The following is a 19,211-nucleotide window of genomic DNA, read 5'->3' as shown; positions in this document are numbered from 1 at the left end:
CTGCAAGACTAAACCAGAATCACCCTCAGATAAAATCCCCCTTATAATCTTTGGGGAATTTTACTAGTGCGGCTTGGGTATGTTTACTTCTGTGATGTGATGCCTATCAAGCACCAAAAAAACCCCAGAAACCCATCATGGTGCTGACACAGGCATTGCTGGGAAGTGAGCATTCAGGCTGCTGGAGGCTTTGGTGTGAGGGGAGTTCTCGCTGAAGAGAGACCAAGGCAAAGCAATGGGGCAGGGCTGGTTATTTCCCAAGCTGGCGAGGTGTGTACCATTGGCTGCCGAGTTTGAATAAGCAGGTGGCTGCCCACGGTGTGCATGCATGCTGCAAACCTTCTTGCGCGTACGGCGGGATGATCCTGGGAACGGCGGGCTGAGATCAGTGGTGTGTGCGTCTGTCTGTTCAGTGCTGGGAGCAGCTACACAGGGCTGGGAAACGCAACAGGTCGTGGCCGTACTTTCCCAAACCCCAGGGCCATGGGATGCCCCTGGTGCGTGTCCACTGGGCACTCACATTCATGGGAAGAGCCAAGGCTGGGATGTCCTCTGCAGCCACGCGTGGGGTGACCAGCTGGGCATTGCCCCCTGGTTACTCAGTACTTCACCTCTGGCACTGCTGAGTGAGTGTGCACTGGGGCTGGTGTCCTGCAGTGCCATTTTGTGCCACCGTGTGCTGGTGGGTCCCCTGGGGGGTCCCTGCATGCCCAGGTGGGGACCAGGGAGCACGGGAGGGCAAGGACCGTGCCTGCAACTACAGCTGAGCCAGTGAGGAGAGGTTAAAGCAGACAGACACTTGTGGTTTCCTTTGAAACTAAAAGGCCCCGTAATATTTCAGGAGGCTGATGGCATCAGCTGCAGAGCTCTCCGTCCTGGGGCTGTCAGTGCGTGTGGAGCCGGCAGGTCCATGGAGGCTGAGCCCTGGGTCCTCCAGGAGTTCAGAAACTCCGTGGCCTTTTGGAAGGGAGCTGTGTGAGCCTCACACCTTCCTGGGTAAAGCTTGCTGGTCTCCCGGCTCTGCCTGTCCGGGGAGGGAGCGGGGGTCTGCAGGGCAGCTGGACCCGACCGGCACCCCTGGCCCCGTGGAAGGGGAGATGCTCCGGGCAAGGCCAAAGGGGCTGTGTCTGTGCGTGACACATGGCGTGTCAGCATGACCCAGGGAGTAACACAGCCCTAGCTCCCCTGGAAATGAGTAACTGCAAGGGGGAACGTAAAGGGGTGGATGTCACGCTGGAGGGACGCAAACCGAGTTAGGAAATCGCCGCCTGCAAGAGCACTGAGCCTGGCCACAGCCTGGCCACAGCTATTTCGGTGCCGAGAGAGGGCTGGGCGCAGAGGTGTTGCCAGTAAAAATGTGCACTGGTGTCAAGCGGGGAGGCCGGATGGAGGGGCACAGTGAAAAGACACCCCACCTAATAGGGAGGGGATGAAGGGACGGTGTCTGCTGAGTGCCTTCAATGCAGTGAATGGCGTTTTGACTGCGGTTGGAAGGTAGACTTTGACATTCCTGGGAGGATGGCTGAATGGTGAACTGGCAGTGAGAAGTGGACGAAATCCATCCTGTGAGGCCCCTGCACCTTTGCCAGGAGCAAGGTGATCGTGAGAGAGGCTTTGGGTAGCTGGGACCTGGTACAGTCTCTAGACTCAAAACTAGGAAAGTATAAACACGAGATGATTTTAAATTAAAACCAAGGCAACCCATAATAAAGAGCTGTCTCTAGTAAGCAGAGTTGTTTCTGCTTTCAGGTTTTGAGCAGTTTTGAAACTGTTTAGGTCCAAGTTGTGTGTCTCCTGCTATTACATGAGCTTTGTTTTGCAATGTCCTAACCCACCTTCCCATCTCCCCACTTAGTGCAAAGACCAGTTTTTTTATTCCAAAAAGCAAACTGTCCTCTTTCCTTAGGCAATTATTTCTGTGGCTTCTGCAGCAGCATTAGCCAGAGATCGTTACGGGCACTGTGACGAGCTAACAAGGGGGTTGGTGTACAGTTATCAGTGTTCCATGCAGGACAGCACCATACCTGCCTCCGACTGGTGGGAATTTGGAAGGAGTTTGGGTTTTCTGGTCCTGGCTGACCTGTCCGTGCGCCCCAGGGGCATCTCTGAGTGCTGGAGTTTCCTGGTTCACTGGCCCTTTGCCCGCCCCTAACAAAATTAGAGCAGGCCTGACCCAGAAAGCTGGATGCAGAAGTGATCAATAGTGACGGTAGTTGGTTGGCAACGCTGCCTGGGGGCTCTCCGCATCTTAGTCCCAAAAGAAATAAATGGATTCAGAACAAAATGTAGGCAGCCTGGCTCTGGTGGCTAAGGCATCGGCTGCAGGGGCTTCAGCCTGTGGTCCAAGGGTTGCAGAGGACTGAGTTTACCATACCCCATCCTTGGTGAGTGACTTGGGTCCTTCTGGTCTCCCTGGCCGGTGATGGTGTGTCTCCAGCAGGTTCTGCTGTGCAAAGTGTTTGTTCTGCAGTAGCAGAACCTTGGCCAGAGGGGGACACACTGACACGCAGCTCTGGGTGCCATCACCCCGTGTAGGTGTTTGGGGAAGGAGATGCATCTGCTCATCCCTAAGTGTTGCATAGACACTTGCTCCTGGACAAGAAAGCAATCAGTTTTTAAGGAAATAAACAAATCCCAAAGAACATCCTTTTGGAGCAGCCCCCTCCTGCCTGCTCATGTCCCTAGAGGACAACGAGGGCTTTGTAACTGCCCAGGGCTCTCGGGAACTGAAACAATCTCAGTATGAGCTCAGTGGCTGTAAATCAACGGGCTCCACCGGGTGCTAGTGCTGGGTAAATTTAGTGCTGATTGCTTTGATCTGAAATGCTTTTATTTCATACCCTCTACAGAGATAGACACAAGGTCAGACTAATGGCTGATACATGAAAAAACGTATGTGGCCTTTATTGATTTTGCAGTGATTAATGATTCAAAGGGAAGGCCAGTGATTCATGCACACACGAACCGTGCCTGGGAATGAGCAACACCGACCGAGACAGCCTTTTAACTCCATCATTCAGCCTGCTTCCTGCTGCTCGGGGGTACCAGTGCCACTCTCACGGGTGTCCTTGCGCTGGGCACAAACCCCTTTGTATGCAGTGAGCTCTCACACCCGCAGCTGAGTTCTGTTTGCCTTGCTTTCACCGTCTGTTTTGGAAGGGCATCAAAGTGAACTGCACCTAAACCCTCACTGTAGTCTTGTTGACAAAGACTCTTGAAGGTTTCCTTCTTGTCCAAGAAGAGAGTCCTTTGGAAGTGTACAGCACAGCGCCTTGCCCTGGCTCCCGGCAGGAGGTGTCACGGCAGAGTGCATCCCCCGGTTCAGCCCTTTGCTTTCCACCCTGTGATCTCTCAATAAAGGAGCTTCAAAGCTGTTTGCTGTGATTAGCGTTGCAGGCGATGGTTTTTGAAATGTTTCTCCACGCCCGCGAGCATGTGGGACTCCCTGGAGGCTGCCGAGCCATTGCTGTGGGGTGGGCACTCTCCTCCCACAGACCCCCTCCCCACACCAGCCCACCCCGTGGACAGGGACCGCAACCCCCCGCTTTGCTCTGTGCCACAGATGTAGCTGGAAACTGCATGGGGAAGTCATCCTAATTTTGGAGGGGGAAATCAGGCCCTGCTTGAAGGCTCTGGGTGGTGGTTACGCAACTTTCCTATCTGGTATTTGAGAAAACTTCCCCCTCCTGGCTGTTTTAGCCTTGTGACTATGACTAAAGTCATCGTGTTGCCACCAAGGCTCCTTCTGCTGGGCTCACTGCTTTGACACCAGCTGTCTTGCTGAGGTGACCAGAGACCTGCTACATCTCGCTGCATTTTGGGTTCCACTTGTTGCCAGCTTTACTGGTTTTTTGTTGTGGTTTTTTTTTTTTCTCGCTTGCAGTTGCTGATGGCTAAAGGCAAAACCATGTTCTCCTTTGGGCATTGTCATGGAGGAGTTGATGCTTTGCTGTAAGAGCAATTGCTTGGTGATGGAGGTCACCCTCCTGGGGCCATGCATCCATCACCCCCCCGGGGTGGTGAGCATGGAGGCACAGGCAGCAGCACGAGGTTAAACGCAGCACATTCCCTGGGGATGGGGAGCGAGGCAGGAGGGTTTTTCTTCAGCTTTGTTTCATGTGGATGGGTTTGGGGGGAGGAATTTCAGGGGTGGTGGTGATACCCGTGTGTGTATGTGTGTGGGTAGCTCATCACCCAGCTGCGTGGCCAAGGGGGACAATGAAGGTTGATGTATGGTGGTGCCATACTCCAACCCAGGGGAACCTGGGTTCCTCTTTGTGGTAGCCATGATACAGCAGCACAAACATGAGTGCGGGTGAAGGTCCGCAGGTAGAAGTTGAGTTTGGGCTGTGTGGATGCCAGTGTGCACAAACCCCTTCAGCCACACGCAGGGGTGGCCATCGGCCACTTGCTCGGAGGTGCTGGCTCCCAGCCTGTCTGCGGTGGGACCCATAGAGATGTTTTGAACACGCCGAGGGGATGAGAACAGGTGCTGACTGGTCCCACGCACCCGATGCTGGCTCCGGATGACAGCCCTGGCAGGGTCTCCGTCCCCATCCAGCAGCAGCCAAGGGCTGTCAGGTTGCTCCAAGAAACTTTTTGGGGACACAGAGTACTGGCCCACGGCAGGAGAGGAAAGGAAGCATCACTGGGAGGCACACAAAGAGACACTCTCTGCTCCCAAATTAGCTACCAGGCCAGGTTGGTTTTCCTGTTTACTCCCTAAGTGGAAAATAGGAAAGAGAGTAAAAAAACCTCATGCCCTTAGCTATAAAAAGATCTTGCTGTGTGGGCACAGGAATTTTACCTTCTTTTCATTTTCCTTCCAGTCTAGCAGAGCCTCGGTGGCGCCAGGTGTGTGGCGTGGGCTGTAATGACAGTAATGCCAATACAGGGGGATGCCAGGAATAGCAGCTCCTCTGTAGAAGATATTTCTTCTCGGACAGGGAACTGGACCCATTCACCAATCTGCTGGTGAACAGCTGTATCAGGGGTTCTTAAAGCATAAGGGTGACAGAGGAGACATGCAGGGTTTGTGTTGGGGACACAAAGCTTCCCCCCCGCCCCAGGTATACCCGTCACTGACCCAGCCAAGCTGCAAAGGCAGCTGAGGGCCACTCTCAGCTCCAATGAGCAGGACAAAAGGTGAAGAAACCACATCATCCCTACAGGTTTCCATGGGCAGATTGCAATAAAAAGGTGAGCTGGGTGGGTCTGGCCAGCAGGAGCGAGGGGTCGGAGCAGGTAAGATATTGCCATGACAGAAAACTGGCTGGGCTGTGTTTCAGGTTTACAGCATGAGGATGAGTTATTGGCATCCTGAACCCTGCAAACCCAGAGGTTGCTAAACCTTGTTTGCCTCAGATTATTTGTCCAAAAAGATACCGAGAGATGAACTCTTTCTTCCCTTCATAATTGGCCGTAATCTTATCTGAAGCCTCCAAGTGTCCTAGAGACTCCTCAGGCAGATAACAAACAAACAAAAAAGAAGTCCAAGAGCATTTATTTCTGAGGCTTGAGACTGGGGAATAGCACAAGTTTCTTGGCCAGCTTTGGTCACCCTTATTTGTCTCAAAGAGAAGGCAAGGACACCCAGAGCTGCCAAGGTCTTCCTTAGGTAGTGACTGAGCTTTCTCACCTCCTTGGTCCCCTGGATAATTGAAACTGTTTTGAGGAGGAAAGTCTCAAAGTTGATTTAGTTAACTAGGAAAAAATACTGTATGAGAGAAGGAGGCTACAGCAGCCGATGTCTCAGGCATCCGACTGCCTAGGCCAGCATGGTTTAACTGTCTCTGACCATTTTTGGTGTGTTTGTTGTGGGCCTGTGGATACCCTTCAGGCAAGAGGCTTTCTCATGGATTCGGTGGTGGTTTTGAGGTACTTTTTGCTCTGCATAGTTTGTGGCTTCTCACTTGCCAGAGGAGCCTCTAATAATCTCACCATGGGCTTTGAAAAGTATGTGCAATTGTAAAAAGATTCCCCAAACGTAGTACTTCCTTTAAAATTCAGTGTCTGTGTGCCTGACTGGTCTTAGCTGGTCTTGCCAGAAAAGATTTTACAGACTCTGTGGCTCTTTTTGGGGGTCTGTTTCTGCCAGTGCCACCTGTGGGTGTTCATTTGAACCAGATGAGTGTTATGTGTGATGTTGCCTCCACAGCACAAGGGTTCGCCTGCACGCTCATGGCATGTGGGCTCACTGGCAAGTGGGGATATTGATTGCCTGAGGGCTAGTGGTCTCCTTCAGACCTGGTGGGCCATAGGTGGCTTTGACCATGCTGCATGTCCCACCTCCAGCAGTGGGGAAGCACCTGTGCTGAACCCATCACTGAAGCTGTTTGCTGGGGTGAGGTTGTGGACACCAGAATGGGACCCGCCATCCCAGCAGCACTCATCCTGGGCCCTTCTAGGGTTGTTCCCATTCAGAGGTCTTTGTTCATAAATTGGATGAGTCCTGTTAGTTCCACGAGGGTCTATTACACCCTCCCCCCGCCCCTCCCAGGGCTGGTCCAACCACCATGACCCGTCCCTGAGCTTTAGCTGTGACTTTTATATTGTCCATAGCAAAACATTTACTGCATGTCCAGTGAGCCCAGCTCTGGAGCCAAGACTTGGTTTCTATGTTAATTATGGTGGTTTCGTCCGGGACACGGATTAGAAATGTGGAATTTCAAAGAGGGAAGAAAATTCTTCTCTGATAAAGTATCTAATTGATGCTGGTTCACGACTTAGAATTCATTTTCAGACCTAGGAGTTGGCTGTGTTTTGGCACACCTGCTATGTGCTGTATTACCTGTCGCGTTATTCTGGTTCTCAGTCAGAATACAATACCAAGTGAGAGGTGTACCAACACCTCAACAGTGTAAACACACTGTATCAGCGCCACAGCAAGTTGCTGTAACCAGATCTGTTTTCTGTCAACTTTTCTTGATTAGCAGAAATAAACCATTTAAGGGAGGGAAACTGAATTAATCAGCATGTGCCTGGGCTCCGGGTCATGGTGACTCGCCTCTGGCATTATCCTGTTTACTGTTCAGCCTGGAGAAGAGAAGGCTCTGGGGAGATCTTAGTGCGGTCTTTCACTATATAAGGGGGGCTTACAAGAAAGATGGAGTGGAACTTTTTGACAAGGCCTGTAAAAGGCAATGGTTTTAAACTGGAAGAGGGTAGGTTTAGATTGGATATTAGGAACAATTTTTTTTACGATGAGAGTGATGAGACACTGGAACAGGTTGCCTAGAGAAGTTGTGGATGCCCCATCCCTGGAAGTGTTCAAGACCAGGCTGGATGGGGCTTTGAGAAACCTGGTCTAGTGGGAGGTGTTGCTGCTCGTGGCAGGGGGGTTGGAATGAGATGATCTTTGAAGGTCCGTACTGACTCCAAACATTCTATGATTCTGTGATACTCTTTCAGAATACCGGCATCTTACTTGTCTTTCAGATGAGTCTCTCAGCAGCTGGAGCGAGGGCAGGACACACAGCTGCTCCCCACGCCGGTGCAGGTGTCCTCAGTTAGTCCAGGTACAATGTGTATTTTCGGAATGAGGAAAGTGGATGTGACAGATACATAAATGTCAGGTTCTGAGCAAAGCGAACTAATGGGAAAAATGAGCACTTTGCTACACTGCTGTAAGGATTTTATTGATACAAACCAGTTCACAGGCAGTAAGGACACTTTGTCAAAGCAAATTGATTTTTTTGTATTGTTTTGCTCACCCGCTGTGAGGTTCTTCCCAGCTAGTGAGCGTGCCCTTCGCCTTGTTGTGCTGCTCCAGGGCACATTGTCCCCACAGGCCTGGCTGTGGGGTTTTGCCCACTGCCGAGTCGCAGCCGTGCCCCCGAGGGACTGGGGCCTCTGTGGACAGCAGCACGACCAAAAGTCAGGTGCAGGCTCCAGAGGTGGCAAGGCACTGCTGGGCAGGGGTGGCGGGGCTCGCCTTGTGTCCTAGGAGCACAGGGGACAGGCACGGTGGAGTTAAACCCTGAGCCTGACTCTGCTGAAACCCCATGTTGCATGGTTTGTGTGCACAGGCTGCCCCAGTTCGCCTGGGGTTTACCACACATTTCCATCGTGCTTGCAAAATGCTGTTATCATAAATTGCAAAAAACCAACGTCATCCTCATCCGATCAGAGCGAAACCAGTGCAGCTCTGCACAACGTCTCCAGCGTGTCCGGTCTGCTGAGTGCTCTGTGGGGCACAGGGTTATGGCTCAGAGATGCTTCAGTTTGCTGCTTTGAGATTTAATTTTTTTCTTTTTTTTTACTGCAGACTCCTTGGCCTTGGCCAGTGAAAGCAACCACTGCAGCCAGGGTACTCACTGCCTCAGCTACTGGCCACGACAGGACTTTTTGCTGAGGGCTGATGTGGCCTTTCTGTATGGAAACGTGCTGCAGGAAAGCTGGGGGTTTCAGGGAGCCAGTGCTGGGCTGCTCCCAAGCAGAGGCTCTGGGCTGCCACCAAAGCCCTGCTGAGCAGAGGCATGGACGGAGCTGGCTGTGAAGCCCATTGCAGCCTCTCCCCTCCCCGTCCCATGGGGCGAGCAGCACCTCTCTTGGGGTCACCTTGTCCCGCTGGGGCGAGCAGGTCACCCGCTGTCTCCTCACCGCCAATGCCTGTGTTTCACCCCGATAGCTCCCTCTGTCCTGATAGCTCCTGCTGCCCCAGCCCTTGTCTCCGCGATGGGTCAACAGTGGGGATGAGTGAGCAGGTCCAGCAGGCAGGCAGTCTATATTTCCCAGGAGCAAAGCTACTGTTTAAAATAATATGTTTCATAATTAATAATGGAAATATCCTCAAGTTGCACCAGGGGAGTCTTAGGATAGATATTAGGAAAAATTTCTTCACCAAAAGGCTTATCAAATATTGGAACAGGTTGCCCAGGGAAGTGGTTGAATCACCATCCCTGGAGGTATTCAAAAGATGTGTAGATGTGGTGCTGAGGAACATGGTTTAGTGGTGTTAGGTTGATGTTTGGAGTCGATGATCTTAAAGGTCCCTTCCAACCTAGATGATTCTATGATTCTATGGTTTAGTGGTGGACTTGGCAGTGCTAGGTTAATGGTTGGACTTGATGATCATAAAGGTTTCTTCCAACCATAACGTGTCTATGATTCTAATACAAATCCTGGAGGTTATTTAACCTGTGTGAGACACAAGCTGGAGGCACCACACAGCTTACCAGCCATGATAGACCACCTTTGTGTGCTGTTGGGCTATGCCATCTGCAAAATCTTTGGGAGCACAGCAGATTTCTTTCATTGGAGCTTACCAAGCCTCTTTGGCTGTAAGCGAGCCAAGCTGGAGCTCAGTCTCTTCCAGCTCCCACAGCCCTCCCAGGTGAGGGTGGCTGGGCAGGAGGTTGGGACTGGGGAGAGGAAAGCCCTGGTAACATGCCCAAGAAATCAGGGCTTTTTGCAAGATGCTGTAATGAATTGCAGCCCCAAGTTACAGCTGCGAGGGCCACAGCTCCCTGCCTTCAAAGGCCAGGTCATACGGTTGGATCATATGGTGCATCTTTCGTCAGTAATCAAGTGACTCTGAAAATCAGGACATGAAAGTGCTTTAGCAATGCCAAAAGTAAACCATAAGGAAAAAAAAATATTCCCCTCCCCTTACTCCATCAAAGTTCAATATTGTGCGGATGATCTGAAATGTTTTGAAGTGCTAAAGGCTGACTGTGTGACACAAGTCACACATTGGGCACAGGGACCTTCTGCTTCTAAAATAGGTGAGACATTTCACAGGGGAGCCTTTAGACTTTCCGGACAAGAGATAACAGCAGAAACCTGATATTGTTGAAGGCTGGCTATAGGAAATGCAATTGCTGATGCCTAGTCTTGATGTTCTGCTGCACTTTGTACTTAAAAGTATGTGTTTTATCATGATGGGTGAAAGGAAGCTGAACTTTAAAGGCTTGCCTTGCTGTAGCAGGAGGCCTCCAGGTGGATGTCCGGCTTGATTGTGGGCCAGGTCGCAGTGCTGGGCAAAGGCAGAGGTGGTCCCACCCCCTCTCAAATTCTTAGGTTTGCACCTTTTCCTTTTTGTGGGTTCAAAGATCTTCTTACCCGCTTCCAGGGAGTTAATTTTCTGAAGGCCTTTAGTGCTTTTCCTGGGTGCCTTTGGCGCTATCTGTGCAGGCGTGACGGGCTGGCATTTTTGTTTTGTCCCGCAGGACGGAGCCTGCCCCGGTGTGCGAGCCGCAGCAGGAGGCTTTCTGGGGTGCTGGTCTCGACAAAGCCAGGCTTCACCCTGCTGCCTGGTTTGCAGTGGCTGGGGTGTCTGAGCCTCTTGACTAGGTGTGTGGATACACACCACACAGGGCAGGAACAAACCAACACTGCCCTGACACAATTAGTATTTCTAAATGCGCACTGGGCTAATCATCGAGACTCATATTTCCATTCCCACCTGTCACCTTTGTCAGCTCACTTGTAGGTGGCACCAGAGAATAACTAAATGAGGAGAGTATTTTGTTTGGCATCACACAGCAGCCAAAGCAGCAGCTGAGTGTCTGCATTACAAGGCTTTGAACACCTCCGCTCTTGGCGGAGCTGCCCGGGCGTGGGTGTGAACCGGACCCTCGGGATCCGGCTCCCCAGCACTACGGGTTCCTGCAGACTGCGGCCATGACCCACCTCTCCATCCCTCTGTCCCTGCATCCCTCCATCCCTGCCTCTCTCTATCCCTCTGTCCCTGCATCCCTCCGTCCCTGCCTCTCTCTATCCCTCTGTCCCTCCATCCCTGCCTCACTCTCAGTCCCCACCTCTCTCCATCCCTGCTTCTCTCCATCCCTCTGTCCCTGCATCCCTCCATCCCTGCCTCTATCCCTCCGTCCCTCCATCCCTGCCTCACTCCCTCAGTCCCCACCTCCCTCCATCCCCGCCTTCTTCCGTCCCTGCCTCCTTGCATCCCTGCCTCCTTCCGTCTCTGCCTCCCTCTGTCCCTGCCTCTCTTCCTCCATCCCTGCCTCTCTCCACCCCTCCCTCCCTCCACTCCGCCTCCTTCCATCCCTGTCTCCCTCCACCCCGTCCTCTCTCCGTCCTTCCCTCCCTCCCGCCCTCCCTCCCTCCCTTCCCCGGGCTCCGCCGCCCCCGCGGGGGCTCGGGGGGTTGCGGGACACCGGCACCCCGCGGTGGCTGCAGGGGTGCGCTGCTGTCAGAGAGCAGGAGCCGCCTTCCACAGGCTGCTTGGCCTGAAGGGGTGCAGTGAATAGCATGAGCCGTGTGTAGGAACAATTGATATATACACACACACATGATTTATATACATATACACACACATATATATGCATATAAATTCTATACATATGCATGCATATACACACACACATACATATATACGTATATGCGTATATATACACGTATACATATGTTTATATGTATACAGTATATATAATGAACATATGTATTCAATTTGCGTGTGAATGTATATGTATATATTTTTATATATATTTTTAAATTGTAGTATCCCAACCCAAACCGTTGCATGGTTCTATGGCTCCGGGGGAGCCGTGGTGGCAGGGTGGCCGTTCCTCTCTTGCCCGGGTGGTGTCACTGTTGGCTGTCACAATCTCTGCAGCGGCAGCTGGAGCGCGGCCGGGCGGTGTCGCCCGCTGCCGGGAGGAGAAGCAGCAGCTTCTGAGCAGAGACCCGCAGCTTTCCCTTCTCTTCAACAGCAGCAGGGCCAAACTCTGCATTTCGACAGCTTCTGAGCTGCGTACACAAGTGCCAGGGCGTCCACAGCCAGGCTGAATATGTGCCCTTCATTTGGGCCATTGTGGGAGGAAAACATCAATCCCCATAAAAGCCTGGCCAGAGTTACGCTTGCATTGGGGGTGCAAGTGTAGGTACGGGTGCTTAATACAACTGCCTCAATTTGTACAAGTATTTTCTCAACTCTAAAGATACTAACCTTCTTGTTTAGGTCACTGCATGATGAAATCTAGATTTGTTGAGAAGGTATCAGGGTGGACATGGAGTTGACATGGTGCTCGGGGATATGGATTAGTGTTGGGTGGTGTGTGTGTGGGTTGTGGGTGGTGTGTTGTGTGTGCATGGTTTTTGTTTGGTTTTGTTTTTTTGTTTTTTTTTCATTGGTTGGACTAGATGATCTTAAAGGGTCCCTTCCAACCTAGGTGATTCTGTGATTCTGTGATTCTGTGACACGATGCCAAGTCAAGTATGACTTTTAAAAGATTAATACGAATGGGTCACAAGGTGATGGGTTAGGTTTGCTTGGGTGAGCAGCTGCAGCATTGGTTTGCAGAGAAGTTGTAATAAATTATTGGGTTTGATCTCATTTGAACTGAAGCAAACTGAAAAAAACCCTCAGCCCCATTTAGCACAACCCAGCAGCCATGGATTTATGCCTACTGCTGATTTCACAGCATTGTGCAAGCGTAGAGACCAAAGAAGGAAAAGCTGCTTGAACTCCTTGAAGCGCAGGGGCTGGTGCAGGGGTGCAGAGCCACAGCATCACCCCTCGTTAGCAAAATCCCCACCAAAGGCCAGCCCTCCCCATCGCATCAGCTAACACTGGCTTCCTGAGAACCAGCTAATCTTTGCATGCCTCGGCCTTTCCCAACACATCCTGGTTCACAAGTTCAGCAGCTTCAAAGTTGCATCTGATCATTAACCTTGAAAGATCAGAGATTACTACAGAGTTTAAATGGCGTGTTTGAGATGTCTGAGAGGCACAAAGTTCAGGAACAAATCTGCGCCCAAATCCTGAGACAATCTTCCCAAAGTTTAAGAGGCCAATGCCTCTTAAAAGGGTTTCGGTTCAGCGGTGCGATGCCTGAGCATCGTGTAAGTTTGTGCCTTCATTTCTCTTCATTTCTTTTTAAAGCTACTTTCATGCAGCTGCTATTTCAAAAGTGACCATGAGGTTTGGGTGCTTCTGGCTGTCTGTGGTGAGCGTGGCCGGGCTTGCAGCTCCCAGGGACTTCAGCCAGAGAGGCAAGAGAGTCCAAGTAAAAGCCCTGCAATTTAGTTCTTCATTTATGCCAGGGACTTTGATAGAAAATCACTTTTCTCTTGTTCATTTTCTCTGTCGCTTTTATTCCTGATAAGATAGTTAAAGAAGAAAGTGCTGTTTGTGACCATGTTATACACAAAAAAACCCAGCAGAAGACAGAAGCCCCATCTATCATGGATAGTTTTCTTTACAGTTTGTTGTTATTTCTGTGAGATGGCTTTTGGCGTCAGAACCACAGGGAAACCTGGGTTGGAAGATGTCTCCTGAGGCCCTCTTGCTCAGTGTGGGTCCAGCTCCATGAGCTGCTCAGTGGCAATGAGCCCCTGGCGGCTGAGCAGTGAGAACCATGGCACTGTGGTAGCAATTTCGGAAGGATCTGAACGAGTGCCAAGGAGCAAAGACATTGGTATATCCTTGATGGGGTTTAATTTTAGTCACAGAATGGTTTGGATTGGAAGGGACCTTGAAGATCATCTAGTTCCAATCCCCCTGCCATGAGCAGGGACACCTCCCACTAGACCAGGTTGCTCAGAGCCCCATCCAGCCTGGCCTTGAACACCTCCAGGGATGGGGCATCCACAGTGTCTCTGGGCAACCTGTGCCAGTGTCTCACCACCTTCAGAGTAAAGAATTTCTTCCTAATATCTAAACTAAACTTACCTAAATCTATCTAATCTTAATGCCACTCATCAGTCTTCAGGGTCGAAGTCCTGAACCTGATGGTGCCAAAGGATTAATTTAAATCTAAATTCCTCAGGTATAGCCTCAAAGAGTGGCAGGTGAAGGTCATGTAGTGAAGGAGGCCCATGAATACAGCCGGGTCTGTAACGCTGGCTCCTGCTGTGGGTAGATGTCCAGCCCCAGATGCCCCCAGGGCAAACTGGTAAAGGGCCAAACCCTTTGAGCCCTGCTGGTGCTCCTGGACGTCAGTAAGGGGTCTAATAATTCAGGAGAAAACTACCAAAACAGCCAGAGTCAAGCATGAGCTGAGGTTGTTGCTGTTTTTGTTTTTCAGCTGCGTAAATTGCTGCTACTCAGCAAACTGGGATCGGCGGGTACGGCTGGAGTCCTGCAGCGAGGGTGCTCTGTTGGGAGCTGACGGAAGCGCAGGCTGAGCTGGTCCAGGGCAAGCAGTGCTGTTTGGTGAGCAAGAGACCATCTCATCCACAAATCAAGGCACTATCTCCTGCATCCTTCGCCCCTGAGCTGAGGATGGGGGGAAGGAGCGTGGCCAGCACCTGGCCGGCCACAGGCTGCCAGCCAGCCCGCCGAGCACGGGAGCGTGGTGGCCAGACTCTCACCACGCCAGATACAAAGCGTGAGGGCGTAGCTCAATTTCATCTTCTGTCTTTCATCTCCTAAAATTGTCCCACTCTGCCTGAGTGGGCTGGCATGTTTTCAGCATGGAAAACTAGATGTTGCCAAATTTCCAGTGGTTGTTCTTGGTGCTTGATGCTGTTACTTTAACAGAAGTATGCAAGTCACGCCTCTTCAAAAACAGATACCATTTACTGCCTTAACAAGGGTCAGTTCTGTTTTCAGCTGCCTTCACAACAGAGATGTCTATCTAGCTCAGAAACATTGCTGTCAGCTTTCCATGAGCATGAATTCAGTAGCACCCTCCATACCAACACACGGTCCTCTCCCAGACACTGGCCACCAAGAAACTGCTTGGTTTGTGCCTGCGAAAATACTCACCTGAATATTTTTGCCGGTAAAATGACTTCTTTTTTCCATCTGCAGTTTTAGACATTAAACTCAGAGTTTAGTTACCAGCTTTGTGCTTCCTACCTGGCTGCAAGTACTGCAAAGGATATAGATACACACATATATATTTAAATATATATACACATACACATATATATGTATGTATATACACTCATATTTTATATACACACATATATGAATATATATATGTGTATACACACAGGTATTATATATACATACATAGGTGTATATATATGTATACATATTATATATATTTTTATACACGTGTGTGTAAACATTGTATCTATGTATATACACATGTATACCTATACATATATAATGTGTATATATACATGTATGGACATGTGCAGCTGGAGAGACCAGCACCAACGGGTTACCTCTGTGGCAAAGTAACAGAAGTGCTGGGCAATTGATGGTTTCATGCCATATGTGCAGAGATTGCTAGAGAGCTGTTTGCTAGAGTGGCCATGCAGAGGTTTCACGCACGCTCTATGTAAAGAGGAGCCCTCAAACCAGCCCTACAGCCGCTGCTGCTCGCCCCCCAGCACCCTGCCTTTCTGCAGCAAACAGGTACCCTTTTTTATAAGCTCAGGGTATGGAATAGAAAGGAGGCTGGGAAGGAGCACAGCATTAAAAGCAAGCTAATAGAGCACAGCAGGAAAAGCGCTCACAAGTGGCCAAGTGACAGCCTCTAGCAGAGCCTCCGAGATGTTCGACCCACAAGGACTGAGGCTTGCCAAGGGCTGCTGCCAGCAGCTGCTGCTTAACTTGGCTTAAGTTTTAATGAGTGTGGCTCACAGTCTTACATACATCCTCATGTGAAGTGCCCTCTCACCCAGCTTCGAACCAGGAAAAATAAGCAAAACTCTTCCAGCAGTTTTCATAGTATTTACTCTTTCATACTTACTGGAAAAACAAAGTGGCACGTTAATAACCATCTTCTCAGAAATATAGCAAAACAGTATAAAGGCAAACTTAGTTTTTGTGGGCTAATCACTGTAACTAATATTTGGTTTCCTTAATGAATTGTTAGTGCAAGTCCCAGTACGGAAAGGGCTTGCTGCAGATTTTCAAGCACAACACTTCAGGCTGCCTTGTGATCTTATTTCAAAAGTTCCAGAGAAAAGTGACTGCTACCTCTGGAACAGAGACCAGATACATGGTGCTGTATACTGGATGTTGTACAGTTAAGGCTGTAAAATGGGAAATTACACAGAATCACAGAATGGTAGGGGTCGGAAGGGACCTCTGGAGATCATCTAGTCCAAACCCCTGCCAAAGCAGGTTCACCTAGAGCAGCTTGGACAGGATTGTGTCCAGGTGGGGTTTGAATGTCTCCAGAGAAGGACACTCCACACTTCTCTGGGCAGCCTGTTCCAGTGCACTGGCACCCTCACTGTAAAGAAGTTTTTCCTCATGTTGGGATGGAATTTCTTGTGTTCCAGCTTGTGCCCATTGCCCCTTGTGTTGCTGGGCACCACTGAAAAGAGTACTGGAAGGCTGCAATAAGGGCTTCTCGGAACTCCTGTATATAAAACCTCTATATTAGTATTGAAAAATTCCCAGTGCAACCAAGGTAGAGAGTTACAATGGGAGAAATAAATGCACTCCTGTATATGCTCAGGGCCACAGGGAAACCGTCCCTCCCCCTCAAAATGCCAGATAATATGCCAAAGACAAGTCAGGAGCAAAACTCGGTTTGCTCTCCATGCAGGGAAGCGCTGGCTCCTAGGCAGGGCAGCAAAGCGTGAGGCGATGGTGACCCTTGGTCTCTCTGCTGGGTGCTGGCACTGCTGCTTAAACCAAGGGCTCTGCCAGCTCCCACACATGGTGGCAGGAGCGAGGTCCTGCAGCCCTCCTGCCACATGGGACGGGGCTGAAGAACAAGGTAGAACCCCACAGCTGCAGAGGGCGGCACACCAGTTACACCCCCGAGGGTCCTCAGCAGGGGCTCGATCTCAACAACAAATATGTTATATTTTATGTATAATACATTATATGTATGCATATACATTATATAGCATTAGATAACTTGAAATTATGTATACACGTACACATATATGTGTATATAAACATTATATATGTATAACATACACATATATGTATATGGACATGTTAGATATGTATACACACATTATAATGTCTATAAGTACATATATGTGTATATATAAATATATACATACATGTGTCTATGTATATTTATACATATATATGTATGTGTATATAGTATCTATTCTATGTGTATATAGAATCATGTATAGAATATGTATATATAGATACACACATACGTGTATATATACATACATACAATGTGTGTATATATATGTGCGTGTGTAGAAAATATATACATGTAAGGTGTCTCTATACATATATGTGTATATGTATGTAATACGCATACATGCATATACAATATAGACATACAGATATGTATGTATATATATTTATATACACATCCACACCCACAGACGTAGGCCTGTGAAGCTCAGCTGGGGCAGAGCACTCGCCATCTGTCCCCCGGCAGTGGCACAGGGCTCTTGCAGCGCCAGCGCTGGTTTCTTAAGGAATTCAGCGATGATGATTAACCCCCAGGCCCTCACAATTGAAAGTGATTCCCAGCATCTTGGTTCAACAGAAACCTGCATTTGCACTAATTTGCACCTGGGCAGAATTAAGGAAGACTACAAAGCCCTGGGCATGCAAGTGAAAAAACATGGTGCCCAAGTTGTCTTTTCCTCCATTTTACCAGTGAGAGGAAAGGGAACAGCCAGAAATAGATGTATAATGCAAATCAGCTCCTGGCTACATGGCTGGTGCTGTCGTGAGGGTTTTGGCTTTTATGACAATGGGACATTCTTTGATGAATATGGCCTGTTAGAGAGGGATGGGATCCACCAGACTAGAAGGGGCAAGGGAATCTGTGGTGGCAGGCTGGCCAACTTGGTGAGGCTGTAAAGCTCATGCTGTTATGCTGTTCTTTACACAACCGTACCTTATATAGACACCTCCTATTTAAGGTCCCAAATGCCTTCCTTGTACTTGTGGCAGCCGCTAATTTAAATTTCAAAGCTTCTGCCCCTCCCCCACGTTGCCGCAGCTGCAGGTAGACTTGGGGCTCGAGTGCAGCCCCCACGGCAGGGCTGCTGTGGTGGCCTCAGCGCTGGGAGGCATAAAGCACTCCCTGACCACTTTGCAGGCCTATTTTTGTTTGTTTGTTTGTTTGTTTGTTTTTTATCTGTGCATGACTTTAATAACTTTCAGGGGTCAGAAGCACTTATACTACAGATGACTATTGATTTTCAGAAGGGAAGCAACTGATGGATTGCTGCAGGTCCACCTCTAGAAGATGCCCAAGTGCTGCTTGACCCACTGTTCTCCACGCGCCCACAGGGAGCGACTCCCCCAGCAGAAGCAATGGCAGCAGAGACAAAGATGAATGGCTCATTTCCCCTGTAATGCACCACAGAAACAAGCTTTTATGAAAAATAGAGCGCACACCGAGACAGAGAGGGTGACAGTCACTTTTGAAGGTCACACATAATATTTCTTTATGGCAAGTTTGCCTTCTGTGAGTGACAAAAGCGGGACGGATCAAGTGTCTTCCAACGGACCTGGATTAAAAATGAAGTCATGTTACTTGGAGAACTGACAGTCCCACCAGCAATAATAGAGGCTGCTGACAGTTCTGGCTTCGCAATAAAAAGCATCTTCCCACGTTGTCAAAAGAGCTTCTCCAGTATAGGCATAAATAAGGCGTTATTTGACTGGAAATGTTAATGGCAAAGAGATATAAATCATATTGGTCTGCTGTAAAAATACACTGTAGCTGAAAAAATGCGTTCCTGTTTCTCATATATATGAAAATAAATGTGTGTGGATAAACAAGATATGCATATATCTCTATATATTTATTTATAATTCTATGCATGTGTTCTACATGTCAGTAGCTAAAAATACTTAGTAATCAGTCCTTCCCCTAAAAGCAAACGTTTGGCACAATGCACTGAAGGCTGTTGTGCAAGATCTGACTAAATATCTTTCCCATACATAAGGTTGTAACGTAGCAACCGTTGTTTTCTGCTCAGAAGACACTATTTCCAAGCTAATTGTGACTAGCCTTATTAGTAGCCGCTGCCACGGCTCCTGAAGCAGTACTGAGAAGTGCAGGGGCCCCAATCAGCCACAATCTTGATGAATCTGGCCATGGGCAGAAGCATCACAAAGGATGGCTCACCCTTTGATGGCATGCTCTGTGGTGAAGGAGATACTGAGATTAAGAGCCTGAAGCATTCAGATGGCCTTGCTGTAATGACAAGCTGCTCCTGGCTACTAACTGGGCTTGTGGCCACAGCTCGGGAAGAGCCCACAGCCTGAGGCCATGCTGCAAACCCTGAGCTGGAGGCAGTTAGCTCTTTTACTATGTATGTGATACATATATATAAATATACACAAACAAATATGCACACACATCCTTGTGTGCACATGGGGATGGAGGGGAATTCCAGCTCTCAAT

The 19,211-nt window shown here is 49.4% G+C and overlaps 1 protein-coding gene across 1 annotated transcript in view; it reads left to right on the top strand.

The window, feature by feature from the left end:
* BCL2L10 (BCL2 like 10) overlaps positions 1–18,577 on the top strand; it is a 36,470-nt gene extending 17,893 nt beyond the window's left edge. Inside the window, exons 3-4 of the mRNA XM_074156258.1 lie at positions 13,989–14,116; positions 17,960–18,577. Coding sequence (XP_074012359.1) covers positions 13,989–14,088 — 100 coding nt within the window. The 3' untranslated portion in view covers positions 14,089–14,116; positions 17,960–18,577. The remainder of the gene's footprint in view (positions 1–13,988; positions 14,117–17,959) is intronic.
* The last annotated feature ends 634 nt before the right edge of the window (positions 18,578–19,211 follow it).

This window comes from Numenius arquata, chromosome 11 (genome assembly GCF_964106895.1).
Source record: "Numenius arquata chromosome 11, bNumArq3.hap1.1, whole genome shotgun sequence".
Lineage (NCBI taxonomy): Eukaryota > Metazoa > Chordata > Aves > Charadriiformes > Scolopacidae > Numenius > Numenius arquata.
Note: the sequence above shows the minus strand (reverse complement) of the source record. Positions and strands in the feature narration are given on the sequence as shown.